Raw genomic sequence first — 27,345 nt, 5'->3', positions numbered from 1 at the left:
TAGACATTGCCGGAACCCCCATGGGAAGCGCAGCTTCGAGATGCGATGGTCGATGATAGATACCACTTCCGTCACCTTGAAGGCAAGAGAGAACAGTTGCCTCGTCCAACATCATTTTGACATGCCAGTCGAGCTCGATACGCCGTAAACGCAGTCCCTCGCGAAAAGGGAGCACCATTTGGCTTGCCGGGCACTTTAACCGGAAAAGCCATAGTTCTGGACCTTTTCCGTCTCCCATCACTTTTCCGTCCTGTAACTCTCTATCCTTTTCCGTCTCCTCGTTCCTCACTCCAGCAGACAAGTCTATGGATCTCCATCTTGTTCAAACGTGGTATTTCCGTCGGCTAGATTCTTAGCCTCGACCTCAAGCACGAAGCTCAGCTGAGCTTTTCAATAGTTCTGCTAAAGCTCCGTCGTATTCAAGTAGGTGGCCCCAGACGAGCTGGTGAATCCCCCGCAGTCGCAAAACAGGGGTAGTAGCCCATCTCCGCATCGTACCCCAGAAAATCCCCCATACGGTTGCATTAGATCGGGTGTAACTCAGGCACTCTATCATCGGCAATGGTAGCTTTCGTCTGGCTGGCTGACAAGGGCCAGGGACATAATAGGCGGCGGCATCGTACGGAGCTTTGCTTCTAACATCGCCTTTGAAGGCCTTGGCAGAGAGAGCATACCCCGAGCAATCCTCCGCTGCGAGCTGGTCGAGAGCATACCGCCGGGCTGCCTGTTCTTCCGGCCTGGAGGTCATCCGGGGGGGCTTCTCATCCATGATGAGAGGAGAAGTAGTGACGAGAGAGGCAGACCATGCAGGTGAAATTTGATATAAAATGGCCGTGCTGAAGCTTTGAACGGGACTTGTCAGCCCAGCCGCAGTCTCTCACTCCCAGCAGCTCCAAGCCGGTTCGATCCCGAGTGTTCAACTTGACGGTATCGAGGCCTGTGTCGAATCTCTGCCTTCTCTCTATCCCCACTCCACATCATCATCAAGCCCAACATGACAAGTCGCTTGATTTCGGCGCTGGTGCTCGGTCTGGGCGCGACTGGTGCCGTTGCAGCTCCCAACACCAAGCGGACTTCCAGTCACGCGCCTCAGCTTAAGATCATCTCCTACAAGGAGACGCCCAATGGCTTCCGCAGCGCTGCTCGTGGTTGGAACTCGTTCGGCATCCAGGCGAACCCGCTGACCACCCCCGGCTGGAAGTTCGACCAAGAGCACGTCATTGAGCAGTGTGACCATCTCGCTGGCCTCCCCGGATACGACACCTGCAGCCTGGACTCGGGTTGGTCAGTTGGCGGAAACGGCGACGATTACGGCCGCATCATGTACGATGAGGACAACTTCAATATCCCCATGCTGGCGGATCATCTCCACAGCAAGGGCCTCAAGCTGGGCGTCTACATTGTGCCCGGCGCGTTCCTGCAAGACGTCAACAAGACAATTATCAACACGGATGTCAGGATTGGCGACGTGTGCCATGGCGACGAGGGCCTTGTGCGATGCATCTTTGACTACACACAGCCGGCCGTGCAGCTCTGGCACAACTCCTGTGCCGACCTGTTTGCCAAGTGGTGAGTTCTAGCACAGCCCCCCTCCCCTGTTCGTCTTACACATGAATTGTGCTCACAAGGCCTCCAGGAAGGTCGACTTCGTCAAGCTCGACTTTGTAACGCCAGGCTCACCAGACAATGGCCAGCATCTGCCTGCTGACGGCAGCGGCTCCGTCATTGCGTGGCACAAGGCCATCCAGCAAAGCGGCCGCAAGATGCGCCTGGACATTTCCTGGAAGCTCGACCGGACGGAGAAGTACTTCAAGATCTGGAACGAGAATGCCGACTCCATGAGGACCGACCAGGACCTCAATAACAGCCAGCAGCCAACCTTTGTGTCGTGGGAGGTGGTCCAGCGAGCCTTTGACAACTACCGACAGTGGATCGTTGCCGGTCTGCAGTATTTCGACCACCTCAACATCTATCCCGACATGGACAACCTCCTCGTCGGCAACAACGCCTCCGTCTCCGGCATCACAGACGCACAGCGGCAGACGGTCATGACACACTACATCGGGGCGGGCGCCAACCTCATCATCGGCTCCGACCTCACCCACCTGGACAAGTTTGGCCTCAACCTGCTCACCAACAAGGCGGCTCGCGACGTTGCCGACTTCACCGCGCAGTACCCCATGCAGCCACGCAACCCCGGCACGGGAGGCCAGGACGCCAAGCAGCTGCAGGCCTGGATCGCGGGGCCCGCGCCAACCGGAAAGGCCGTCGTCGTCCTCGCCAACTACGGACCCGATCTCGGCCAGGGGGGGTTCGGCGGCACCAGTTCTGCCGAGCAGTGGGTTTCGGCTTCCTGGGAGGACCTGGGCATCAAGGGAACCTATCGCGTCCACGATGTCTGGAACAACAAGGACCTTGGCAAGCAGAAGAGCGGCGTCAAGGCCAAGCTGGGACCTGGTGAAAGCGTCCTGTTGACCCTGACTCGGGCATAAGAGGCCGTTTTGGACGGAGCAGGCGCCTAAAGGACTAGAAATGCGGCACGTTAGATAGCCAGACGCAACTGTGAGAGGAGTAATAACAGACACTGCATGCAAGTCCTCTGAAACGTCATCTGCATAAGTGAGGCGTTGCTGTCATATGTCTGCATCACGCTCACACAGACCTCCGCAGGCCAACGACCAGGTGCTGCAGAGTAGCCCAACATGCGTGGCACTGTAGAGGATATAACAATCTGCAGCCCGTCAATGTCTCATCAACCGCCACTGCAGACAAGAATATGCACATCGCCTATTCGGCCAGTATCAGGAGAAGATTCTCAGGGTCAAGATCCTCTTTCGGGCCTCAACACTTGCATGAGGGTCCCCCCTGTCGGTGCTTCGGGAGCCACTTTGAGCCAGCCCACAAGGGTCATGACACGCATCGCCCACAGGATGCGATAGGTACTGTGGGAGGAGGGGAGAGACAACACATGGCTCTGATAATATGGCATGGCATGGCATGGCATGATGAGGAGAAGCGCCGGACATTCATGCATATCTCTCTGTTGGGCACTGCTCGTTGAAGCTGTACAGTGTAGGTAGACAGTAGACAGGCGACGGAGCAAGTCGGACGAATCAGTAAATTGTCCCTGCACGCTTAGTAAGGGCAAATCGCTGCGCATCAGCCACATCCTCAGCCCAACGGCGCGCCACCCTGGCGGGACCACGTGTGGCTTGTCACGGTACCCCCCCATTTCCCCCCCATGCCACTTTCGGTTCGATCAGATAGATAGGTGGTCATAACTGGGTAATGACATTGGACCTGTTCTGTTGTGTGCTTGATGCTCTGCTCCTATTTAGCTTCTTTATGCTCCCCTCCCAACAGCTCTTGTCCGGTCAATTAACTCACCAGCTCTAGAGCACGCATCTCTTCCCCCATCTCTGCCCAGCGAGACCTGTCTGATGCCCTCTTTGGCCTGCTGAAAGCTCCCAAGCAAGCGTGCGTGCAGCAGCAACCATGAACGGCCACTTCTCCGCCGTCGGCGACCAGCCGGCCAACGGCCATTATGAACATGGCTGTCAGGTCATAGACGAGGAAAAGGAGTTCAAGTATGTTCCTGGAAGCTGTCCTTGGTGGTTGAAACCCGACTGGAAGCTAATGCGAAATACCTCGCCGCCGCAGCCGCAACCTCAATGACTACCTCCAAACCATGCATGTTACCGAAGCAGGCTTCAACTACCATCTCATCTCCGTCTTCGGTTCCCAGTCCACGGGAAAGTCGACCCTGCTGAACCATCTCTTCGGCACCACCTTCTCCGTCATGTCAGAGACAGAACGCCGCCAGACGACAAAGGGCATCTGGCTGTCCAAGAACAAGCGCGAGACGAGCGCGGGGACCAAGATGGCAGACAACATCCTCGTCATGGATGTCGAGGGTACCGACGGCCGCGAGCGTGGAGAAGACCAGGACTTTGAGCGCAAGAGCGCCCTGTTCGCGCTGGCCACCAGCGAGGTTCTCCTCGTCAACATCTGGGAACACCAGGTTGGCTTGTACCAAGGAGCCAACATGGGCCTGCTCAAGACGGTGTTTGAGGTCAACCTGCAGTTGTTCCAGAAAGACAAAAAGTAAAAACAAAAAACCTCACAACCTACCCCTTTGCGGCCTTTCCCGGCCAAGAGAATCCCAAGGCACTCGCCAGTTGGATTTCACGTGCTGATAGTCGTCTGCAGTTCAACCCCCCGATCTCTCTTGTTCTTCGTCATCCGAGACCACATTGGAGTTACGCCGCTGTCTGCGCTCCAAAACACCTTGATCCAGGATCTCCAGAAGATATGGTCCTCCATTTCCAAACCAGAGGGTCTGGAGCAGTCCCGGATCGAAGACTACTTCGACTTTGGCTTTGCTGCCCTGCCCCACAAGATCCTCCAAGGAGAGAAGTTTGAGAGTGAAGTCGCGCAACTCGGAGCGAGATTCACCACAGGGCACCGAGTGGCAAAGGGGGGTGATGGCGGTGTTGCAGAGACCGAGGGTGGCATTCTCCTGCCCGAGTACCACAGGCGAATCCCCGCAGACGGTCTGTCCGTATATGCAGAGGGCATCTGGGACCAGATCGTCAACAACAAGGACCTGGATTTGCCGACACAGCAAGAGCTTCTCGCTCAATTCCGATGCGACGAGATCTCTCGGGAAGTTCTGGTTGCCTTTGACCAGCAGCTGACGCCCCTTGAGGAGAAGCAGACACAGTCTTCCAAGCTCGGCAAGGCCGTTGTCCTCCCCGACCTAGGCTCCATCGCTAGCGAGGCTCGCGAGAAATGCTTCAAGGCCTTTGAAGTGCAGGCTAGCAGATACCACAAAGGCGTCTACTCCCGGAAGAAGCAGGAGCTGGAGAGCAAGGTTGACGGGCGACTCAAGACCCTGTACCAAGGGCAGATCGCGGCAGCTCACAAGGCCGGGGTCGCAGCCTTTAGCGAGGCCGTTGCGAACAAGGTCAAGGCCGGGCAAAAGGCCGGCGGAGGCTACGAGTTTGCCGAAATCGTTTCCAACGAGAAGAAGAAGACCATGGACATCTTCAAGGCAGAGGTGGACAGCCTCGCCATTGAGGGCGTCGACTGGACCAACTTCGAGGCTCAAAACCAGCTGTTTGAGGCCGAACTCGATGAGGTTAGCAGCAAGCTGCGCAAGGACGAAATCCGACGACTAGCCACACGGGTGGAGCGCTGGGTCAAGTCCAGGCTGGGCGATGCTGTTGGCCTGGAGTTTAACAAGCTCGGGTCCGGCCGAGGCGGCTCGGGAGCGCCCGAAGAAGGCGAGAAGCCGGCGACGGAAAAGGACCTCTGGGACCGAATCTGGAACGTCTTCACCGGCGTCGTCAGCGAAGCCGAGGTCCGGTTTAGTGACCGAGCCAAGAGCTTCGATGCTAGCGATGCCGAAGTCGAGGTCGGCCTGTGGCGCCTGCGACGCAAGAGCTGGACCGCGCTCCGGGAGAAGATCGAGGAGGAGGTCATGGAGGGCAACATCCTCATGAAGCTTAGGGAGAACTTTGAGGACAAGTTCCGCTACGACGAGGCCGGCGTGCCGCGCATCTGGAGGCCCACGGACGACATCGAGGGCATCTACACGAGGGCGCGAGAGTCGACGCTGACGCTGATACCGCTTCTTGCCAAGTTCAAGCTGCTGTCCAGCCAGTCGCCTCCAGACCTGATCGGCTTCATCGGCCCGCAGCCCAGCGGAGTCGAGGCCGGTGATGAAGAGGACCTCGCTCCCATCGGCGGCGTCGACGAGGAGGAAGGCAAGAGCCTCGAGGAGGAGATGACGATGCTGAGCGAGAACAAGCGCCAGGACCTGGTTGTTCGCTTCAAGAAGACGGCCGACGGCGTCTATGTCGAGGCCAAGCGTAGCGCCATTGGCGGCATGACACAGGTGCCCTGGTACTTTTACGTGCTGCTCCTCGTTCTCGGCTGGAACGAGATCTGGATGGGTAAGATTTTCCACTTTGAAAGGATTATGTGTGCTTGGGAGCTTGGCTAACTGGTTGTAGTTTTGCGCAACCCCTTCATGTTCATCCTCCTCATCCTGCTGGGTGGAGGGACCTACACTGCGTGGTACCTCAACCTCCTGGGCCCCATGATGCAGATGGGCAACGCGGCTGTCGGCCAGGGCTTGGACATTGCCAAGCAGCAGCTGCGCGACTTTGTCGCCAACTCCGACACCGCCCGACAGGCGCTGGCCATGCCGGCGAGGCAAGACAGCGACATTAGCATGGACACGCTGGACAGCCGAGGGCGCCGAAGGACGACGGGACAAGCCAGCCAGCCCGACGACAACTAGGTAACTCTTCTACGGATAGGAGAATGAAATAAAAAGAAAAGGGGGCCCGGAACCAACTACTCTGTGTACAAAGCACTCGAGAAAAGGTCAGACATTGAGGGTAAAGCAGCGTATAGTATAGCATTGATGAGCGAACAGGATACGAATAATGTCTCTACAAGATAGCAAATAAAGATGGCTTATCCAAAACGGATACTACCTACCCATATACCAAACGCCTATTCCTGACCTATCGACCTCGATGACTCCCTTATAACGCCACTCTGTGTGTCCCTTTTGTTCCACAGATTCGAATGTATAACCCAGGCCCCAAATCTGCCCATGCCTTCCTCTTGTGCGTTTCAGAATGCTTCTTGGCTTGCTGGAGTCCCAAACCACGAAGCCAGCTCACTCCCCTGCTTCTCCTCGCCTCCTCCTGACACAAAAAAGTCCGTCAACTTGCTTGTCTCGCCATCATCATCATCCGCCGGCCACTCAATCTTGACGCCGTTGCCCTTGCTCTCGAGCATGTCCTTGGCAGTACCCCAGCTGAATCGACACTCGGGCCCCCATCCAAACAGAGGATGCATATTATTTCTCAGCCACGCCACAGTCTTTGCATCAGACGGGTATCCCGAGCCCCATTCCATCGGTCCATCCTCGGCAGGTTCATCATCCTCGTCACCATTGGCAGCAACAGCAGCAGCAGCAGCAGCAGCAGAAGCAGCCTGCCGAGCGTGGAAGAGCGTCTCGAGGGCGGCATCACGGGTGACCTTTGCGCAGACGGACGCGGCGCTCACACAAGCGTACAGGCTATCCGCCTTTTTCGCAACCGTGACCTTTGCCGTGGGGAAGACGCGCTGCAGCTTGGCCTGGTAGGTGGCGGGGGGCCCGATGGTGTCGACGTAAATCTCCTTGACGTTGACGCCCTTTGCGTAGACGGCGCGGATGAGGTCGATGGTGGCGTCCATGGCCTGGGCGTTGAGGTTGTACGACACGGGCCGCATCATGTTGGCGCCAATGTCCCTCGCCGAGAGCGCCGTCGTGGCCCATCCGCAGGACGAGTGCAGGTCCGACCCCGGCGTGCAGAGCGTGTGCATGAGCTGCGAGCGGACACTGGCGGAGAGGACCTTTGAGTCGTCAAAGTGGTGCGTGTCGCGGAGGAGCGCGTCCGAGACGTCGGCGGGCAGGAAGAAGATGCCGTAGACCATGGGGCCGAGGACGGGGCCGCGGCCGGCTTCGTCGACGCCGAGGACGCAGGGCGGCGCGGTGGACGGGTCGGAAGGGTCGGTTGGGAGGAGGGAGGGCGGGATGGCGGAGAAGTGGGAGAAGGTCGCGCCGGAGACGAGGGCCGGGCGGTGGGAGGTGACGGAGGGCGGGATGAAGGTGCCGCCGGAGAGGGCCGGAGGGGCCGCGGCGGTGGATTCGGGGGCGTCTTGGTCCATTTGCTGCGGCGGGAGGTGAGGCCGGGTTTGGCGATGGCGATGGTTTGGTTTTGTGGTGGTGAGGAGGGTTGAGTGGCGAGCTGGAGTTGGAAGATGCAATTGGCTGTGGGATGCCGAGATTCAAGCTGAGTGAGTGCAACGAGGCAATGGAGATGATGATGGCGGCACTCTCGAGACCATCAATGCCTCAGGATAAGCTGGTGCCGTGCCTGAATATGGATCGCGATGAGTTGAAGCAATCAAAGACCAAGCCGCTTCTCCAGCCCCTCGACGCGTCCTTCACTCTCCAGACGCGTTTCTCTTTAATCCCCTCCACGCAAGTTGTACCTTACCTTATCCAGCCGGGCACTACTACTAGTACATACCTAGTAGTACATACCAGGCAGTGGCCCCCTACAGCGCATCGTCCAGTAACGCCACCCGCTGGAGCTCGGCAACAAGCACTAAAGCCCGCCTGGAACTTCGTCCCTCGGCGCTCTTCCAGCGCATCGAAGCTCGGGCTCAGCTACCTCCAGTACCACTGGACGTCTCAGCGTTCCCCAACCCCCCCCGCCTGGCAGCAAAAAACATGCAACTGTGAGCTGGAGCTGCATCTCTTCGCGCAAGCTTCCATCCGATTCAACACGTCAACATCCACCAACCGGCGCGTCGTCGAAACCCTCGAATCTCGACCAGCGCAAAACCCGAAGCTCAGCGTCGCTTCAGGGTCGAAGCAGCGGGAATCGGTTACAAGGGGTCGAGCACCGAAAGCTTCATTTTTTCTATTGTAGTTTGTTTTTATTCGGTTCGACTTACCTGATTTCCCTCCTCTCCGCACTTGACCGAATCCCGACATTCTCGCATCATGGCTCGAGGCGGCGGGCGGCGAGGCGAAGCTTCAGCCGAGCCGGAAGCTCTCCACGAGCTCGGCGTCCGAGGCCGGTACGTTTGGGGGGCGCCATTCAATGAGACAAGAACGAAACCAAAGAAGAAAGAATATCATCGGGCTGAAGCAGTGAGAACAGGAAAACCGGCGCCTTCTTAAAGGACACGGGCGAGCGCGACGAGCACGGCATGCAGCCTCTGGACGCCATCTTCTCGTCGCCGCGAAGCGCAGTCACGCGCGAGGAGGAGTCGGGGAGCGAGGACATGGAGATCTCGTCGAGTGAGCTTGGCCGCACGATTGCACGAACTTGCGCTGCCGAATCGCTGGCCTCCCGAGGCAACGATTGGCAAGCCCTCGATTCTATGCTGCTGACACTCTTTATGCGAAAACCTTAGGTGCTGGGCCAGGGCCGCGAACAGTGCTCAAGAATCGTCGCAGTCTTCAGTATACCTTACTCCCTCTCCCTTGAAGCTTTCTCACTTGAACTACTGGCTTACCTTACCTGACGTTAGGAATCAATCCGATCGATCGTCGTCTCCCACGCGCAATCCCACCGCCGAAAAGGCAGCAGTCAGCCGGAAGCTGGACTTTGCCGGCAAGGCTGGGGGCAAGGCGACGCCCAAGACGAACGGCAAGCACAAGGCGACCACGGTAAACGGCCTCTCGCGGCACAGAGACGAGCCCGAGTCGGGATCGGAGGAGCTCGACGATGTCATGGGCGCAGGCGAGAACGGCGACGAGTCCATGATGATGGTTGATTCGGCGAGGTCAGACGCCCGGGGCGGCCGCGCCCAAGACGACGATGACGTGCCATTGTCAGGGCAGAAGAAGCGTGGAAGGCCGAACAAGGCAGCCCCTCAAGCAAAGTCAAAGGCAGCTCAGCGTGCTCAGGCACAAGAACCCTCAGTAGAGCTAGGCGCCAGTAGAGGAAAGCCGATTGGCGTTACCGTTGGACGACGCTCGCCGAGGGACCAGGACGACTCGGAAGAGGCAAATGCGAGACTCGACGCGATGCTAGAACGCAGCCTAGCCGGGAGGCAACCCAAGCGAAAGCGTGTCGAAGAAATACCAGCTTCACCGGAGCGACCCACGAAGCCAGCACCACCGTCAAAACACTCCCGGATTCTCTCTTCCTCGGAAGTCCAAGAGGAGTCGAGAGAAGAGGAGGAGGAGGAGGAAGAGGAAGAAGAAGAGGAGGAGGAAGAGGAGGTAGCCCCACGAAAGAAGCAGCGCACTACTGCGCCGGCAGTTTCCAAGGCCCAGCCACCGAAACCGAAACCTTCAAGCAAAGGGAAAGCCCCTGCTGGCGCTCGCGGGGATAGAGTCGCGCCCGTCGCAGCAACGAGCAAGGCTAAGGCCAAGGCAAAACCGAAAGCCGAAGCTCAGCCCAAGACCAACAATACCAAAGGCCGATCAGCGCGAAAGCCCAAGAACGCCCGCTCTGGAGGAGGAGATGGCGAGGACGAAGAAGTTGGGGATACGTCGTTTGCGGCGCTGCAGCGTGGCCCTCCCATGCCAAAGTCTCGCGGCCTAGTATCCATGCGCAAGAACATCGACGACACCATAACGCAGACGAGGTCAGGACGACACTCCTACAGGCCTGTCGCATACTGGAGGGGCGAACAGGTGGTCCGCGAGGTCGAGGAGCAAGCCGACATGTTTGCCAAGGATAGGTTCCTCATGCCAAGCATCAAGGAAGTCGTCCGCGTGCCCGAGGAGGAGGCGCCCGTCCGATCCGCCGCATCGCGCGGCAAAGCGCGGCCCAAGGCGAAGAAGCAAGCGGTGGTAGAGGAGGAAGAGTACGAGGAGTGGGAGCTCAACCCGGGCACCGTCGAGGGCGAGATTGTGATCTGGGAGACGGAGCACGAGGAGCACCCGCCGGCCGACGACGAGCCCGTCCAGGTGACGGACGAGCGCATCGCCATCTCGGCCAAGGCGGTGCAGACGTCGGAGATTCGCGACGCGACGTTCCGGTTCGCCAAGACGCTGACGATGCCCTTCATGGGCGCCGGCGTCGTCGACCTGCCGCCGGGCGGCGAGAAGCGGCCCAAGAATTCGCGCAAGATGCACATGGTGTTCTTCGTGCACACGGGCAAGGTCATGGTGACGATCAACGAGGCCCAGTTTCGCATATCAGCGGGCGGCATGTGGTTTGTGCCGAGAGGTGAGTTCCCTTGAAGTCATTACAGAGGAGATTTACAAAAGAGAGATTTTGTCTAACAAGAGAGGCTTTTTGTATAGGCAATTACTACAGCATCACGAATGACTACGACAACCCCAGCCGAGTCTTCTTCTGTCAAGCATGCGAGATTTCGCCCGCGCAGTACGAAGCCTCGCAGATGAGCGTGGGAGCATGATGAACGAGAAGTTTGAAAAAAAGGGGGTCGAGCGGGAGGGGATGGCATTGAGAGTTTGAATCCAAACGAAGGGCTGTTTGAGTATTTTCCGGCTTTGGAGCCTCTCTTTTTTTTTTTCTGTTAACGTTGATACCACATGAAAATGGGGGGATGATGAAATCGTCGTCTTTGTTTCAGCGCTGAACCTCTTTTATTTTTTTTTCTTCTTTTCCTACTTGTTTACAAAAGCTACCAACTACCTATCGAAATGTGTCATGTTCAATTTTACATGGAAAAGAAGAAGAAGAAAAACAATGAGAGAAAGGAGGGAACATGCCATGTCTATCTTTTTGAGGAAAGGCGCAGAGAGGGAGGATTCCTTGCATTACGACGAATTGCCATGGCGGAACGGGCCAGGAGGGGAGGTCTCTTGTCTGATTTTCTTTTTTTTCTTTTTCCTGACTTGGGTTTGCAGGGCTTTCGAGCCTCCAATGGAGATCTCCTTCAATCTTTCTCTCTTCTCTTCATATGTATTAATGTCTTTGCACGTGAGGTTGGGTGATTTGCGTTGGGTGTTGCATGTGGTTGTGTCTTCTTGTGGGGTTGAAATGTCTTGCAACTCTCATGTATATTCAAGACGACCGACCAGGCTTTAATGGATAGTCAAGGCCAAGCGAATCACTCAAGCGTACATTTCAATCAGTCCATGACGAAAATCATAAATTTGTGCTGAGAATACACATAGATGCCCGGGCACCAACATCCCGATCCTATCATACAAAGCCCCCCCTATACTCAAAACGCCCCTCAAAACTCCTCATTCAGGATCTTCTTCAACCCACCCATCTCCCTCTCCAGCTGCGCAATCTTCCTCTGTCCCGCATCCAGCTTCCCCAGCAAGTACATGACTCTGCCCGCCGACTCTCCCGTGTGCCGCGGCAGCCCGCCCAGCAGCTGCAGCTCCTTCTCCACGGCATCAATGTTCTTGGCCTCCACCTTGGCCATCTCGTTGAGGACCGCCAGGTCCATCTTTGCGCGCAGCACCCGGTCCTTGACGAGCACCCCAAACGCCGCCTGGTGCAGCGGCTTGCCGGCCGTAATCGTCTGGGGCCGGCCCTGGTGCGTCCCGACGGTGATGAGCTCCGCACCGGCCAGGCTCTCGAGAGCCGCCTCGCCGTTTGTCGCGTTGGATGACAGTGACGAGGCAAAAGTTGGCGAGAGAAGGACCTGGTGGTACCGCAGGGTTGGGCTCTGGGAAAGGGCCTTGATCAGATGCCAGGCCTGCTCGGTCGACCACTTCCTGTCCGCGTCGGCGGTCCGCCCAAGCAGATACATCTTGACAATGTCAGTGGCGTCCTCAGAGACGATTTCCTCAACTGCCTCCCGAGGCGTCTGTCCCGCCCTGAGTCGCCGTGCCAGAAACTCGAGATCCGTCAGACGGCCGCCGAGGACCTTGATGCCCTCATCCAGTCCTGCCAAGTTCGGTCGTGGGATGGGCTTCTTGTTCTCATCGCTTTGCTCTGCTTCCTCCTGCGCCTCACGCTTCCAATCCTCCTCCAAGCGCGTAATGACAAAATTCTTTGCAATGTCGGCATCCAGATCGCCCAGAGACAGGGTGCGGAAGACCCTGTCGGGCATGGCCTTGGTGAGAGACTTTGAGTAAGCGGAGTCGCTGGTGAGGAATACGACATGGGCCACGTTGTTCTGTACAATCGAAGCGGCCCAATTGGCAATCATGTCATACACGATGCTCGAGTCCTCGCTCTTGTGGAGGAAGTTGTCGACGACGATGACGGGCCGGCGCTCGGGATGCGCCTCCAAGTACGCGTCCTCAGAGAGGTTTGCATCCTTGTCCGCCTTGCTCCGCTCAGAGAGAGCGACAGTCTTCAGAGCCGTGGCAGTGGTGTGCAGAATCTTGTTCAGCTGCGATTCCAGAGTCTCGGAGAAGCCAGACTTGACGCCCGTCGTGCCCTGGATTGCCAGATCCACCATGCTGCTGATACTGTTGGCCCAAGAGAAGACCGGCCGGTATCCAACCGCCGTCGCCAGTCTCCTGATGGTAAGAGCCTCGCCATTCGCCTCCGTAATTGGCTTACAGTCGATGAGAAGGACGTTTTTGCGTCCGCTCAGGGCTTGGCTCATGACCATCTCTGCCTTTCCGGATCCTCGTGGGCCGGTGACGACAATGAACGTATCCGAACTGCCGTCAAGCCAGCTCTGCAGCTGCTCAATCAGATCTTTGCGATGCTTCCATATTGTGCCGAGACCTTCGATATGCTCCTGCGTCTTGTGAAAGGAGAAGCTCCCAGTTTGCGACTTGAACCACTTATATATCCTCCAGTCGGTGTAGCGCAGGGAGTGCTGCACATGCATCTTGATGAAGAAGAGCCGTATGGGGTCAAAAATGACGACGGAGACGCCCGCAATGAGCGCAGCCACAATTGGAATGACGATTCGAGGATGCGACGTGATCCAGTTCCAGATGCTGTGTCCCTTTTCACGCTTCACGTAAGAAAGCCGCAACTTGGTGCCAGTCTTGCCGCCTCCCTGAGCCTCGCCCAGGACGAAGCCGTGGAGGCAATTCCGCGCCATGATGGCATCACGAAGCACAGGGAAGCCGATTTGGGCATATCTCGGTGTAACTTTGGAATCGGCCGGCTGGGGGATGATGTCCGCAATCTTTCCGTATCGGCGAAACAGGCTGTAGAGAACTTCTTCGGGAAGTTCCGCTGCAGAAGCGCCTGGTTCAGGGGGAACGAATTCCACCATGAGCAGGGTCGACGGGTATCGGTGCAAATCCTCGAGCCAGGGGACACCTCGAACAAGACGAGCTCGAATCCTACCAAAGGGGTTGAACCACGGCTTGATCGGCTCTTCCCTCAACTTCTTCAAAAGCTTGGCTAGCCAACAGTCAGCATCAACCCCCATAGCAGTATGAGTCGGCCGTTCACTCACCTTCAATCTCGGATGCACTCAAACTGGGATCGTACTCAAACTTGACAAACGCTCCTCCGTCCTTGAGCCGCGGCATAATCTCCGTCACCTTGATGGGCAAGTTGCCCGGTATAGCCCTCTTGACCAGCTGGATCGGATCCATGATGCCCAGAGACGAGCTGTTGAACCGCTGGAGCAGATCCGTCAGCTGCTGGTCCGTCTCCGTCCGTCGACTCAGCAGACTCAGCACCGGGGTTAGCTTGAGCGGAAACAAGTCTACATAGGAACAATCCATTAGCCCCAAGGAACCACATCATCAGTTGCAAGCAGGACTGTCTCACTGTCGAAAAAGAGAATCGACTCGTTGGCCTTGACATCGAATCGCCCGCTCTCCTGCTCCTCAGCAGGCGACAAGTCCTTCTGCTTGCCCTCAAGATCGCCATCGCTCAAGGGTATAGCCGAGGTCGTCTCCCATATCCTCTGCCCAGCTCGATACCTCATCAGCCCATAATCACTCCGTCTCGTTGCTGTCGCTCTGCCAACTCCAGGCCATAACCGCAGCGCTCGAGAGCCGCCGGACCGCGCCGCCAGCAACGCAAGGCTTCGCGAGGGAATCATGACAGCTCTTGACCACAATTACGGCACATATCTCTGCTCTAAAGGAACAATATGAGGAGAGGCAATAAAAAGTCTCGCCTTGTTGTCGAGCTCTCTCATAGCATGACGAGCTAGCTGAATGGCTCGACGGCCAATGAGGTCATAGCAAGCAGATCAATCCCAGCTTCTTCTACAGATTTCCAAAAAGGGAAAGGCCCAAAGCGTTTCGGACAAGATGTTTTTCCCGACCGAGGCGCAACCAGACTTATCCGTCAACTTCGATAAGCCGAAAAAGATGAGGCCATAGGATTGAGCGTCAGAATTGCAAGAAAGCAGTCGATTGCCATAAACTGCTCGAACAATTACAGCACCAACTACGTCCAATCGATTCACCTGCACAGATACCGAGGTTCCTTTCACAGAAGAGCCGCAGTACAGACTCCCGAGGACCGACTGAATCCTCTGACGAAGCTCATCTACATCAACCCACCCGCATCTACATCCATCGCACCGCGAATAGCCTCACAATGGGCTGGCTCTGGACATCACCACCCTCCAAGCCACCGACCGACCAATCGTCAACCGCCTCACCATCACAGACATCCTCATCAACGCCTCCCCAGCCATCAATCCCACCATCAACACCCACTACCTCCCAAGCTCCCAACGAGCCCGTCGACCCCGAGATCCAGAAACTCCTCGACATCTTCAACAAATCCGACGACTCCACCCCTCAACCCTCCTCCTCCTCCTCCTCTTCAACCTCATCATCATCACCATCCCTCCTCTCAAAATGGCTCTCCTCAAAATCATCCACCACCAACCCAGACCAACAACAACCCCCCATCCCGCCCCTCTCCCCCGTCGCCGAATCCCTCCTCCCCACCGACATGTCCTGCCGCCAGGCCTTCGACCTCGCCTGGTCCTGCAACTCCCTCGGTGGCCAGTGGAACGCCGTCTACCGCCACGGCGAGATGCGCTCCTGCTCCCACCTCTGGGACGACTTCTGGTTCTGCATGCGCACAAAGTCCTACTCGGGCCCGCTCAAGGAGAGGGCCATCCGCGACCACTACCGCCGCAAGGAGTACGAGAAATACTACGCCCCGGGCGCCCGCAGCAGCGAGGACGTCTGGGAGGCCAGGGAGCGCAAGGTCGAGCCCGGGACCGCGTTTGCCGAGGCCGTCGAGATTGCGACTGTGGACGATGACGAGTGGAGGAAGTTGGAGGAAGAGAGGAGGAAGAAGATACGGCAGGATCTGGGATTTGAAAAAGAGAAATGAGGATAGTTTACACAACGGTACAGCGAATTAGGATAGATCGCGGCAGATGAAAAATAAGCGTCCGAGAGTGAAGGCTAAGCAGGATGTTCACGATGGATACGAGAGGATATGGATATGCCGTGGAGAGACGAATTAGAGAGCTGTTAAGAAATGAGTTCGTCGCTGGACAAGTTACAACATGTGAAACATACAAATATTTGTATCATGTTCATTATCTTGCTGCAATTGAACATCTCTCCTCCATAGTCATATCGTTTACATCAAGATCACCAGTCAGACAATCTTGAAAAGGGTTAACCATTGACTTACTCCATATAGTCAATGATATAAATTCACAGTCACTTTAACTTCACAGTCACCAGTCAGACAGTCTTGATTAATTAAACCATTGATGTATTGGTTCCCTTAAAAACGTAAAACTCATTAAAGTACAAAACCAGGGCCAACCCGCCCAGCTTTTTTACCCTTCATATCCGTGAAATGCTAGTGCGGAAAAAGCAAATGAGAACAAAGGAAAGAATTTAATCATGCATCATGCCTTGATCCCCTAGAGTAGGCCTCCACACATCGTAGACGCGTTACCAAGCTTGAGGCTCAAGTCTGATGATGTTTGGGGTATCAAAAGGGCTTGTTGTGCATTTAGTCGACCTCCTCGACGGTAGGGCCGTCATCGCCACCCTGGTGAGGAGCGCCGCCAGCGCCAGGGAAGCCACCGGCACCGCCGGGCATGCCACCGGGCATGCCACCCTCACCACCAGCTCCGTAGAACTTCATCATGATGGGGTTGGCGACACCCTCAAGCTCCTTCTGGTGAGACTCGTACTCCTCAGTAGAGGCCTGCTGGTTGTCATCGAGCCACTGGACGATCTTGTCAATCTCAGACTTGAGCGTCTCCTTGTCGGCGGCCTCAATCTTCTCATCGACCTTGGGGTCGTTGAGGGTGTTGCGGAGAGAGTAGGCGTACGACTCGAGGCCGTTCTTGGCGCTGACACGCTTGGCCTCAGCCTCGTCCTCCTCCTTGTACTTCTCGGCGTCAGACAGCATGCGCTCAATCTCCTCCTTGGACAGGCGGCCCTTGTCGTTGGTGATGACAATCTTGTTGGACTTGCCAGTGCCCTTCTCGACGGCAGAGACGTTCATGATACCGTTGGCATCAACGTCGAAGGTGACCTCGATCTGGGGAACACCACGAGGCGCAGGGGGGATGCCGGTAAGCTCGAACTTGCCGAGCAGGTTGTTGTCCTTGGTGCGCTGGCGCTCACCCTCGTAGACCTGGATGAGCACACCAGGCTGGTTGTCGGAGAAGGTGGAGAAGACCTCGGACTTCTTGGTGGGGATGGTGGTGTTGCGGGGGATGAGCTTGGTCATCATGCCACCAGCAGTCTCGATACCGAGAGACAGGGGAGCGACATCGAGAAGCAGGATCTCGTTGGTGGACTTGGAAGTGGTGTCACCAGACAGGATGGCGGCCTGGACGGCGGCACCGTAGGCGACAGCCTCATCGGGGTTGATGGACTTGTTGGGCTCCTTGCCGTTGAAGTAGTCGGTGATGAGCTTCTGGATGCGGGGAATACGGGTGGAGCCACCGACGAGGACGATCTCGTGGACCTGAGACTTGTCGATCTTGGCATCGGCAAGGACACGGTCGACGGGCTGGATGGTGGATCGGAAGAGATCCTGGCACAGCTCCTCGAAACGGGCACGAGTGATGGAGGTGTAGTAGTCGATACCCTCGTACAGGGAGTCGATCTCAATCGAGGTCTGGGCAGACGAAGACAGAGTTCGCTTAGCACGCTCGCAGGCAGTGCGGAGACGGCGGAGAGCACGAGCGTTGGTGGACAGATCCTGGTCGGGAGTTAGCATATGCCGTGCGTCTAAAGAGTGGGGGGCAACATGGGTGCTGCTACTAACCTTCTTGTGCTTGCGCTTGAACTCGTTGACGAAGTGGTTGACCAGACGGTTGTCGAAGTCCTCACCACCCAAGTGAGTGTCACCGGCAGTGGACTTGACCTCGAAGATACCCTCCTCAATGGTCAGGAGGGACACATCGAAGGTACCACCACCGAGATCGAAGATGAGCACGTTGCGCTCGCCCTCGACCTTCTTGTCAAGGCCGTAGGCGATGGCAGCGGCGGTGGGCTCGTTGATGATACGCAGGACGTTGAGGCCGGCAATGAGACCGGCGTCCTTGGTAGCCTGACGCTGGCTGTCGTTGAAGTAGGCGGGGACGGTGATGACGGCGTTGTTGACGGTGGTACCAAGGTAGGCCTCGGCGGTCTCACGCATCTTGGTCAGGACCATGGAGGAGATCTCCTCGGGGGTGAAGGTCTTCTTCTCGCCCTTGAACTCAACCTCGATGACGGGCTTGGAGTTCTTGTCGATGACCTTGAAGGGGAAGTGCTTCATGTCGGCCTGGACCTCAGGGTCGGCGAACTTGCGGCCAATCAACCGCTTGGCGTCGAAGACGGTGTTCTGGGGGTTCATGGCGACCTGGTTCTTGGCGGCATCACCAATCAGACGCTCGGTGTCGGTGAAGGCAACGAACGAGGGCGTCGTTCGGTTACCCTGGTCGTTGGCGATGATATCACATCGGTCCTCACGGAAGATACCGACGCATGAGTAGGTAGTACCCAGGTCGATACCGACGGCTGGTCCCATACTAGCAGCCATTGTGTGTGTGTGATGTGTGTGTGAGAACTAGAAAAAAAGGAAAAAAAGGAAAAAGCGTGTGAAGAGTGTGTAGGAGAAGTGAAGTGTGCGTGTGATGATTGTTTGTTGTGGATGAGTATGTTCTGGAGAGAAAAGATCTGGTGCAGCTCGGTCTGCTCGCAGCGTCTAAATAAAGCGGGATGGAGATTCGATGCGGTTCTACACTGTTCCAAGGGTGCCCACACCGGCCGCCTGCAGGGGCACAACAGAAGCCTCTGGTAGGCACTGCAAACGCCTAGGCCAGGCGCCGAAGCAGCTGGAAGCCCCTCCCCTGCGCGTTTTGCCTTTCGCCTTCGTTCTTTCTTTGTCTCTCTGGGCTTTTTGCTGGCATTTTTGCGTGCCTTGAGCTTCTGTGTGCTTTCCTTTCCGGCGGGGCATCAGTGCCTGATGATGGCTTCAGCTGCGCTGCTGCCCCGCCATTGCATCTGCTTGTTTTTTTTTCCCTTCTTTGTTTACTAGGTACTACCGTTGTCTAGTTCTTTGTTTTGCTTGCTATCGTAGCTACAGGTACCTCGCCTGACCTGACCTTTGCCTTACCCATGAGAAGCTTCCATCAATTGCTTCCCAATTCCTCCTGGTACTTACTCGCAGGTACCTCCAATTCGCGGCTCCTTCCTCCTTCACCCCTCATGATTCCCCTCTCTTTGATGTCATCTCCCCTCCAGCTCTCAAGGCGACAAAGAAGGAAAAAAACTGCATCGCGGGGCAGTGGCGGGGTCTCCAGTACCTCGTGCACCCATACACTGCAGCTGCTGTGCACCGGTAGTAGGTACACAGCTGCCCCACCATGAAGCACCACAAGCCGCCAGAAGGTGCTGGACAGCTTCCGGCGTGGGTATTGCAATTACAGTACCTAACCACTCGTACCTGCCTGGTCAGCTCAGGCGTCAAAACAGCTGATTTGCCTGCCTCAGGTACCCAGATTCTGAGTCGCAGAAACCCGGAGCTTTCATGCCATTGGGCTCCACGGTCAGCTCAGCCACCATTTCCCACCAGTTACCTTACCGAGCAACTAGCCACACCCGGGGGGCCACTGCGGCTGCAATTGGCTGATATTGCTCGATCCATCTTTGTCCACGGCTTCCTACTGGATGCGCCGTCGCCCAGTGATGCTGAGCTGCAAGCTGCTTGCTCGAATGATCGGAATGATCGCGATCGAGCAGCATGACCTAATCACGCAGAAATGGGACGTTTCTCGGCCTCGACACGAGCTTCACCGAGCAAGACCGAGGTTCGAGCAATCAATCACCTTTTGTCACTTTAGACTTAGCCGATGCGAATGTGAACCGTCGCGAATACTCTGTCGATCACAGTACCTACAAACCGTCAGACTGAAACTCTTACCTCAAGCTTCTCTCCCGTTCGTAAATTTGCCTCACCAGGCAACCCCAAGCTCCTTTGCAAGCACCAACATCCACAAGTGAACCTTGTCTTGTCAGATCCGATCCCCAAGCTCTTTCTCCTACCTTCCATATTGCCCCTATCACCTTTTTCGTTTACATCATAGCCTCCTCATCACGCACTCAAGCCAAGGAGCTCTCCAGAGTAAATCACACAGAAATGGCCAGATGGTTCGGGGCCATACGGGTTAAAGCAGCCATGTTCAAAGCTCGGTTAAAGCTTCTCAGGTGATATCTGACGGAGTTGGACGATGGCAACGCTGCAACAGGTCCGGAAAGACGCGACAAACTGCGATTTAGTAAGCTCCACAGCGGCGGGTGAGGCGAATCGTGATGGCTTTGGCAACGGCTCCACGAAACCGTCCGCTCTCACCTCGTGACTTTCCTATCAGGGAGCATTTCGCTTCCAACATTGGGGTCGAATGCATCCTGACGTCCATGATTATCGAGTTTATCGTCTCATTGAGCTCGCGAAATGCGGCTCACGCATAGTGTTGTTGCTGTTCCCATCGGACATGTAGCTCCGGCGTAAGCAAAACATGTGTATCACTACCCCCTGCTATTATTGGATACGAACACAAAGAGGAATAATGTAGACAGCAAGCCTGCACGTTTGATAATGATACCATTCTATGACAGCATCCTAGTGCTATTCGAATCCTGTCTCTACTCAATTCACTGCTTCTCCGCGTGTGCATGTGATGAACCGAGAGCAGCGATATAGACCGGCATCTATCCCACTCCAAGTCCACCATCAACCACGAAACGAGCTGCATCCCCGTCAAAATGAAGCTAGAACGCCACCTCTAGAAATTCATGTAGTCGGGCGCCTGGAACCGACTCACCCCTTCATCCCACCAGCCCGCAGTGGGACAAACCCTGTGCTCAGCCGTCCTCTCGGCCTTTTCTCTGCAGGGAGACGATGGCTCCTGGCTTGTCCCGCGATGGCGCATTCTCCACGATTCAAACAGCCCCCGATCCCGCCGAGCCGGGCGTATCCACTTGAGCCGGGTAGCAAGCCTCTTGCTCCCTTGCTGATAGACGCTGCTGGCCCATTGGCGCAGACCAAACTTGCGGTGCTTGGATATGGAGCCCGTACGGCTGCGGAGGGAGAAGACGGAGGCTTTCCGCTTCGACGGCCTTTGCGGGTTCTGGTTCGCGGGCGTGCACGGCGGCTGCCTGGTAGAATCGGGGCTCTGGTGCCGATTGTTCGCTTCGTGAATGCCATCGTACTGATTCTTCATGGGACTGCCGCTCCGCCAAGTCAATCTGCCAGTCGCTGAGCCGGGACTGGCACATGGTAGATGCCCTCCGGAGGGGCTCGGCTGCTGGGAGGCAGAATCGCCGGGGAGGATCTCCGTGCTCTCCAAGAGCGGGATTCTGTGGAGTGAGGCTTCTGCTGGCCGAAGCTGCTGGTGGTCCTGCCACTCGGCGATGGCGGTGTCGGCCTCTGTCAAGACGTCGGAGACGGTGGTGTTCATGGTCACGTCGTAGCTTTCATCTGAGGCCAGAGTTGACCGGAGGTTCGATAGTCGGTCATTGGCCCTGCCGTAGCGTGATAGGTTGGTAAAACTGAGCCTGTTGGGGCGGTACATTGACTCTGGCGACTGAATTCGAGTAGAAGCTTTCCCGTGAGAGGGATACGAGGAGGAAGTTGTCCGATGGTGACGGTCAAAGTCCCCTAAAATCGAGGCGTCCGAGTCAAAGGCATCGAGCTTGAGATCGCCCATCAACCCTTGGAAGTGCTCGCTGCTCTCGGACGAGATCCCGGGCGAAGACTCGGAGCGGCTGCCAGAGGCGGAAGAGTCCGGGCTATCGTCAACCTCATCTTTGCTCTTGCGAAGGGACGGAAACGCTCGATAGTCCTTCCACTATCGGCTATGAATAGGGTTTCCCTTCCTCGGCGCCGGCAGCAGGGTAGATTGGTGCCAGGGCTTGGCGCCCATGTTGGATCGAGCAGCATTGTGCGGTTCTTCCTCGGAGCCTATGGGGGTGAGTTTCGACGGCTGGCGAGGCTTCGCATCATCCTCGTCGCTGTCGAGATCTATGTCCCCGGCTGGCTTTGTAGCCTCAAAGGAGCACGAGCGCGACTTGGGTGAGAGCTTTGAGAGGCTGGTGCTGAACAAGCCCGAAGGTTTCCGCGTGACGCGTTTGCCGGGTACGCCGGTTCCGGATGACTGAGCAGAGCGGAGAGAGGGAAGGCTCAGATGATGCAGCATGGCGATGAAAATGCACTCTGTATACCATAAAGATTTGCTATGATGTTGGATGAAAAGCGACCAGTCCAGCGGTCAAACCATGCCAGGGCTCGATAAATGCCTGATGAGCAGGAAATACTCAACAACAAACGTTGCTGACCATTGGTAGAGCTTCAACACTTCTTGTAACTTTCTTGACGCGTTGTATCTGATGTTGAGCCAAGGCAAGAGCATTCGCATCTTGTTGCAGGTTAGGTAAACCATCTAAAGCAGAGGGTGCATAAGGCATTACAGACAGCCAATCCGCGGCCTGCGTCAAGTGGGAGAGATTGGCTATATAAGGCAGATTACTTTCCCCGCTTTGCAACCAGCGATGGGTTCAAGTCTACAACTGGCTTCATGGTCTAGTGGTATGATTCCTGCTTCGGGAAAACACCTGAAGTCCCCGATTCTTCAGAATCGCCTTTGCAGGAGGCCCCGGGTTCGAATCCCGGTGAAGCCCCATCTTTTTTCCTTTTTCCCGTTTCTTTTCCTTTTTGCACGGCATTCATTCATTATCCGCATCACTTGTCATCTGTCTCGACAGCATGCATTTGTTGTCAGACTGGTCTCCCTCCCTCCGTCCCTCCCCCCTGCGGCTCCTCAGTCGTAGGTAGGTAGCGGTGGACGCAGTTTCCTCTTAACTTGACCGGTCGGGCTGCCACTTCTCGGGTCTGAAGGCTCCGATCCGAGCGACTCCAGGTCGAGGTGCGCGCTGCCCAAACCCCGCTACTAACCTTGGAACAGCCTCCGGGGGGGCCTCCAGGCGGGTGCTTCAGCGTTTGTCAGCGCGCCAGCAGGCTTGTTCAGCATCAACGGCCCCTAAAAGACCTCCCTAAAGGCCTCTGAAGCCCCTCCCCCTAGCGGGTGGGCTATGCGGCTCACTTGGACCCGGAACCAAGAAACAGCCAGCCAGGCGTCATACGGTGGCCCCTCCTCTGTGTGTCTGCTCCTGCTAAGCCACAGCTTGGTCCCCTCTGTCTGGTCGTACCGAGTCCCTCCGCTTTCCCCCATCATCGCCAATTTATCTGCTACCAAACTTGCCATCATCGTCCCGCCTCTGGCTCCGATTCGCGCCTCCAGACCGCGGCCCTTTTTCTTCCTTTTCTGCTTGCCTCGCCTCTGACACTGTCAGCCACGTCTCTTGGCTACGCTGTGCCGAAAAAAGAAGCCGTTTTTAGACCAGTTTTCCATCCTTGCTGTGGGCGTTCGCGTTCCGTTTGTTGGGAGCATATCCGCCGTCGTACCTTGGCTCTCTTTCTTCTGCCCCGTGCAACCCGCCGCATCTACTTGTACTGCCTCCCAGACCAGTTTGTTCCCTCTCTGCCTCCTTCTTTGTCCCTGCAGACTCAGATTCTCGGCACCGTTTGGGTCTATCGATCCTCGCCCTTCTGCCCTTCCTTGCTGGGCCTGCTGTTCTGCATCTTGCCCGGACTTGTACTCATGCTTGCTGGCAGCCTTGAGGTCTCGAAGCCATTACGACGACTGACGCCCCGAGACGAGCGACGGCGAGCTCTCTGACGAAGCACCAGTACGAGCGCGAGCACGAGAACGAGCGCATTGGCGATCTTTGTTTTGGCTCCCTGTCCAGCGCCGAATTGTGACGAGATACACCGCCGTCGGTCGATTGCGCAATATTTCACCCGCGACCTCGGATTTTACTCGATAGCCTCACCGCGGCGCCTCTCGTGATATCCTCTACCTCCGCGGAAGTAGCCGCCCTTTCGCCAATCCCGCCATTTCTCCCGAAAACTCAAGCGGCGTCTCCTGTTCCGATCCGTTCAAATCCTCTCTTCTACCGGCCCAAGAATATCATGGGCAAATCGTGAGTGGGCCTGCGCGAAAACCCCTTACAAGTCTCTGAGTTTGCATGTTGCCGAGGAAGAGGAACCGCACGAGCATGCATTGGCATGGAAAGAGGGGGAGGGGGAGAGCAAGGGGAGGCTGGCCATGGACATGTGCTGGCCGCCGGCGGAGTTGACTGGCACAGGCACATCAACAAGGGGAACGGGCTGTACGCATGCCGAGGCTGACATTTGCTTGTGCTTCACGATTATAGGCAGTCAAAACTCTCGCAGGAGCAGCTCGCCGAGCTGCAGAAGTCGACTCATTTTGATAAGAAGGAGTTGCAGCAGTGGTACAAAGGTGAGCAACTCCCGGACCCGAGACAGGGGGGGTGCAGAATGCTTGAACCCCTCATTCCCTCAATCTCGTCTGCATTCAGGCGGCATGATGGGAAGCCCCTCATGCGTCGTCACAAGATGAGAAAACCAAAGAAAAAAGCTTCAAGCGGGTTCTAACGTCAAGGTTCTCGTGCAGGCTTCTTGAAAGATTGCCCCTCGGGCATGCTCTCCAAAGAGGAGTTTCAGAAGATCTACCGGCAGTTTTTCCCATTTGGAGACCCGAGTTCGTTTGCCGACTATGTATTCAACGTGTTCGATAGCGACAAGTCTGGTAGCATCGACTTTAAGGAGTTTATCTGCGCACTGAGCGTCACCAGCCGGGGCAAGATGGAGGACAAGCTGGACTGGGCGTTTCAGCTGTACGACATTGACGGCGACGGCAAGATCAGTTACGACGAGATGCTTCAGATTGTAGAGGCAATCTACAAGATGGTGCGCAATCAACAGGCCCGGCGGGTGCTTTGCAGTGGGCTAATGATTTCACAGGTCGGCTCCATGGTTAAACTACCCGAAGACGAGGATACACCCGAGAAGCGTGTTAAGAAGATCTTTCGCATGATGGACAAGGACGAGAACGGCAGCCTGGACATGGAGGAGTTCAAGGAGGGAAGCAAACGAGACGAGACGATTGTCTCGGCGCTGTCTTTATACGACGGGCTGGTGTAACTGTCCCCCGGGTGCTGTTTCGTTCCCTTTGTCGAGCTTCTGTTTCCTGTTTCTGTCTTTTTTTTTGGTCGGTGGTCTAGGCGACTGGTACTTTTGGGGGAAAGCTCTCTTGTATGTTTTGCCCACAAAGAACAGCAGGTTGCTTGTTTTCCCGCTTGTATCGTTACCCCGTTTCCTCGAGGGCCTACCTATTCTTGCTCATGACGTTTTTCTTTGGTGGAGGGGCTGTGCACGACGGCGAATCAGGCAGTTTGGTATATGATATTGACATTTTTTACTCTGCCTGGTTGCGTGACGGCTACACAGCCTCATTCGTGCCTTGTAGATTTTTGGCTTATAGAAAGGAGCTGGAGATGATGGACTCTGGATAACTCGTCCAGGTGGTGTTTGCTACCTCAGGTAGTCACGGCTGTATGTATGTATCCTCTGTACCTATACAGATTAGGTTGATATCTCTTCCGGTACATCCGTAATAGCCAGTCTCAAGGGTTTGAATCAAACAAGAGGTCACCTCTAATATGATAAGGATCTGACATGCCATGCAGCCGCGACAGTCTATATCGTTCCAATTTGTGAGCAGATGGGCATAAAGTGGAGACTCGTCGTTCTTTTTTCCTCTACCTACCTAAATTGTAGCAAAAAGCTGACTTACCCTACCTACCCTGTAGGGGAGTGGATTTTGGGCTGTATACCTTAGGTTCTAGCATTTTTTTGGTCATCCGAGGGTGATTGAGGAAATAATAACCCACGACATCATTGCCTCACTGATACGAGACTTGTCCATTGTGCTTGTTTTGACATTTTGAGCAAAAGCAGTGGTGGGTGTACTCGGCGTTTTCACTAGCTGAATTTCTGTTACTCTCGTCTTTATTCTTCTTTCAAACTCTTGCAGGAGAAAGAACCTCGTCCGATGCACACGATATATACCTACACATACGCGAGACACACACACAAGAGAAGATAACAAAACATCAATGGCCAACTCCCTCCAGGACCTTCTCTCCAATCTCGAAGATGAGATCCAAGACCCCGACGAAGGTACATTGCACTCTAAACTTTATCCTTGCCACATGATTATTCTCCATACGTGGTCCCTGCAACAGATATAGAACTGACTTCTTCCCCCCCTCCTTTATAGAGACATTCCTCCTCTACGCCAACAACCCGCCCCTCGAAAACCTGGGCTTCATCGACCCCCAGTCTTCCACAGTAGAGATCCAGCTCAACGGAAAGGACGTGACTATTCATCAATCCCCCGGCATCCTCGCATCGAGTCGAAAAGGCGGCACCACAGGCGCAGGTCAGTTCCCCTCCTCCTCCCCCTGTCCCCCCCCCAACCATCACCTCTCATCCTCTCTCCCTTCTCCCTCAAAATTCACAACCTATCTACCAACCCACAACTTCTCCCGAGTCTATGTTAGCTAACAGTGAATATATATATATATGTATATGTATTAAAGTCATTTGGAAAATCACCCCCCTCTTCGCAGAGTGGCTCTCCTCCCCCTCAAACCCACTCACCCCCATCCTCGCAAAATCATCCATCGTCGAATTAGGCTGCGGCATCTCCCCCCTCAACGCCCTCTCCCTCTCCCATCTCGCAGCCCGCTACATTCTCACGGATCAGCCCTACGTCCAAAAACTCCTCCTCCAAAACCTCGCCGCAAACCTCCCCTCCTCCTCCTCCTCCAAACCCTCCTCTTCATCATCATCCAAGAAGGCCCATCCCAGCAGATCTAAGAAAAGCACAGCACCACCAAAAACCCCTTCTCCCCCATCATCATCATCAACCCCCCTTCATCCAAGCAACACAGCAACAACAACGGCAGACATCCACTTTGAAGTCCTCGACTGGGAAACCTCCCAAGTAACACCCGCCCTCACCCACTCCCGCACAACATCCTCCTTCGACGCCCTCGTCTCCTGCGACTGCGTGTACAACTACGCCCTCATCCAGCCATTCGTCCAAACCTGCGTCGACATCTGCGCCCTTCGCAACAAAGACATTAACTTACGAAACCAACAACAACAACAACAACAAGACGCCTCTGCTGCTGCTGCTGCTGATGATGATGAGAATAATCTTCGTTCGTGCTTGTGCATCGTCGCGCAGCAGCTGCGCAACGACGACGTCTTTAATACCTGGCTGACGGCCTTTCGGGAACATTTTCGCGTGTGGAGGGTGCCGGGGGAGAGGATGCCTCGAGAGTTGAGGCCCGAAGCGGGCTTTGTGGTGCATATTGGCATTCTCAAGGATTCCTTCTGATCGTTCTGTATCTCTGATGCTACCATGACTTGGCTGATGTACATACAGAGGTTTGGTTGATACGGGCATGGTCATCTCTACCGTACCTTACTTGGACTGAGAGATAGTACATCATTTTAGCGAGCGAGCTTGTTGAAAAAG

General features: G+C 55.8%; 10 protein-coding genes across 10 annotated transcripts; 6 read left to right on the top strand and 4 right to left on the bottom strand.

Moving 5' to 3' along the window:
- Window positions 1-994: 994 nt before the first annotated feature.
- TRIREDRAFT_75015 (glycoside hydrolase family 27) lies at window positions 995-2,492 on the top strand (the record flags this gene model as incomplete). Its single annotated transcript, XM_006962375.1, has 2 exons — window positions 995-1,569; window positions 1,637-2,492. The coding sequence occupies 2 exons, from the start codon at window positions 995-997 to the stop codon at window positions 2,490-2,492; spliced, it is 1,431 nt and encodes a 476-aa protein (XP_006962437.1).
- Window positions 2,493-3,495: 1,003 nt separating this feature from the next.
- On the top strand, window positions 3,496-6,307 carry TRIREDRAFT_75012 (uncharacterized protein; the record flags this gene model as incomplete). The annotated part of the gene is made up of 4 exons (XM_006962374.1): window positions 3,496-3,587; window positions 3,661-4,104; window positions 4,210-5,957; window positions 6,018-6,307. The coding sequence occupies 4 exons, from the start codon at window positions 3,496-3,498 to the stop codon at window positions 6,305-6,307; spliced, it is 2,574 nt and encodes an 857-aa protein (XP_006962436.1).
- A 163-nt stretch (window positions 6,308-6,470) lies between these two features.
- Window positions 6,471-7,731, bottom strand: TRIREDRAFT_75009 (uncharacterized protein; the record flags this gene model as incomplete). The annotated part of the gene is made up of 2 exons (XM_006962164.1): window positions 6,471-6,945; window positions 6,985-7,731. 2 exons carry the CDS (start codon window positions 7,729-7,731, stop codon window positions 6,649-6,651), a joined length of 1,044 nt encoding a protein of 347 aa, XP_006962226.1. The 3' UTR covers window positions 6,471-6,648.
- An 844-nt stretch (window positions 7,732-8,575) lies between these two features.
- TRIREDRAFT_103937 (uncharacterized protein) lies at window positions 8,576-10,953 on the top strand (the record flags this gene model as incomplete). The annotated part of the gene is made up of 3 exons (XM_006962373.1): window positions 8,576-8,652; window positions 9,109-10,760; window positions 10,838-10,953. The coding sequence occupies 3 exons, from the start codon at window positions 8,576-8,578 to the stop codon at window positions 10,951-10,953; spliced, it is 1,845 nt and encodes a 614-aa protein (XP_006962435.1).
- A 786-nt stretch (window positions 10,954-11,739) lies between these two features.
- TRIREDRAFT_55599 (uncharacterized protein) lies at window positions 11,740-14,367 on the bottom strand (the record flags this gene model as incomplete). The annotated part of the gene is made up of 3 exons (XM_006962163.1): window positions 11,740-13,832; window positions 13,888-14,142; window positions 14,208-14,367. 3 exons carry the CDS (start codon window positions 14,365-14,367, stop codon window positions 11,740-11,742), a joined length of 2,508 nt encoding a protein of 835 aa, XP_006962225.1.
- A 623-nt stretch (window positions 14,368-14,990) lies between these two features.
- TRIREDRAFT_55224 (uncharacterized protein) lies at window positions 14,991-15,743 on the top strand (the record flags this gene model as incomplete). The annotated part of the gene is made up of 1 exon (XM_006962372.1): window positions 14,991-15,743. The coding sequence occupies one exon, from the start codon at window positions 14,991-14,993 to the stop codon at window positions 15,741-15,743; it is 753 nt and encodes a 250-aa protein (XP_006962434.1).
- A 639-nt stretch (window positions 15,744-16,382) lies between these two features.
- TRIREDRAFT_55362 (uncharacterized protein) lies at window positions 16,383-18,401 on the bottom strand (the record flags this gene model as incomplete). The annotated part of the gene is made up of 1 exon (XM_006962162.1): window positions 16,383-18,401. One exon carries the CDS (start codon window positions 18,399-18,401, stop codon window positions 16,383-16,385), a length of 2,019 nt encoding a protein of 672 aa, XP_006962224.1.
- A 2,257-nt stretch (window positions 18,402-20,658) lies between these two features.
- TRIREDRAFT_120248 (uncharacterized protein) lies at window positions 20,659-22,071 on the bottom strand (the record flags this gene model as incomplete). The annotated part of the gene is made up of 2 exons (XM_006962161.1): window positions 20,659-21,664; window positions 21,725-22,071. The coding sequence occupies 2 exons, from the start codon at window positions 22,069-22,071 to the stop codon at window positions 20,659-20,661; spliced, it is 1,353 nt and encodes a 450-aa protein (XP_006962223.1).
- An 883-nt stretch (window positions 22,072-22,954) lies between these two features.
- Window positions 22,955-25,156, top strand: TRIREDRAFT_75001 (calcium sensor protein). Its single transcript, XM_006962371.1, has 5 exons — window positions 22,955-23,381; window positions 23,547-23,914; window positions 24,149-24,234; window positions 24,409-24,704; window positions 24,759-25,156. The coding sequence occupies exons 2-5, from the start codon at window positions 23,904-23,906 to the stop codon at window positions 24,936-24,938; spliced, it is 573 nt and encodes a 190-aa protein (XP_006962433.1). The 5' UTR covers window positions 22,955-23,381; window positions 23,547-23,903; the 3' UTR covers window positions 24,939-25,156.
- Window positions 25,157-25,912: 756 nt separating this feature from the next.
- On the top strand, window positions 25,913-27,204 carry TRIREDRAFT_103930 (uncharacterized protein; the record flags this gene model as incomplete). Its single annotated transcript, XM_006962370.1, has 3 exons — window positions 25,913-25,976; window positions 26,077-26,238; window positions 26,399-27,204. The coding sequence occupies 3 exons, from the start codon at window positions 25,913-25,915 to the stop codon at window positions 27,202-27,204; spliced, it is 1,032 nt and encodes a 343-aa protein (XP_006962432.1).
- Window positions 27,205-27,345: the final 141 nt, after the last annotated feature.

Source organism: Trichoderma reesei (assembly GCF_000167675.1).
Source record: "Trichoderma reesei QM6a unplaced genomic scaffold TRIREscaffold_2, whole genome shotgun sequence".
NCBI lineage: Eukaryota > Fungi > Ascomycota > Sordariomycetes > Hypocreales > Hypocreaceae > Trichoderma > Trichoderma reesei.
The sequence above is the reverse complement of the archived record's forward strand: the minus strand, read 5'-3'. Positions and strand labels throughout refer to the sequence as shown.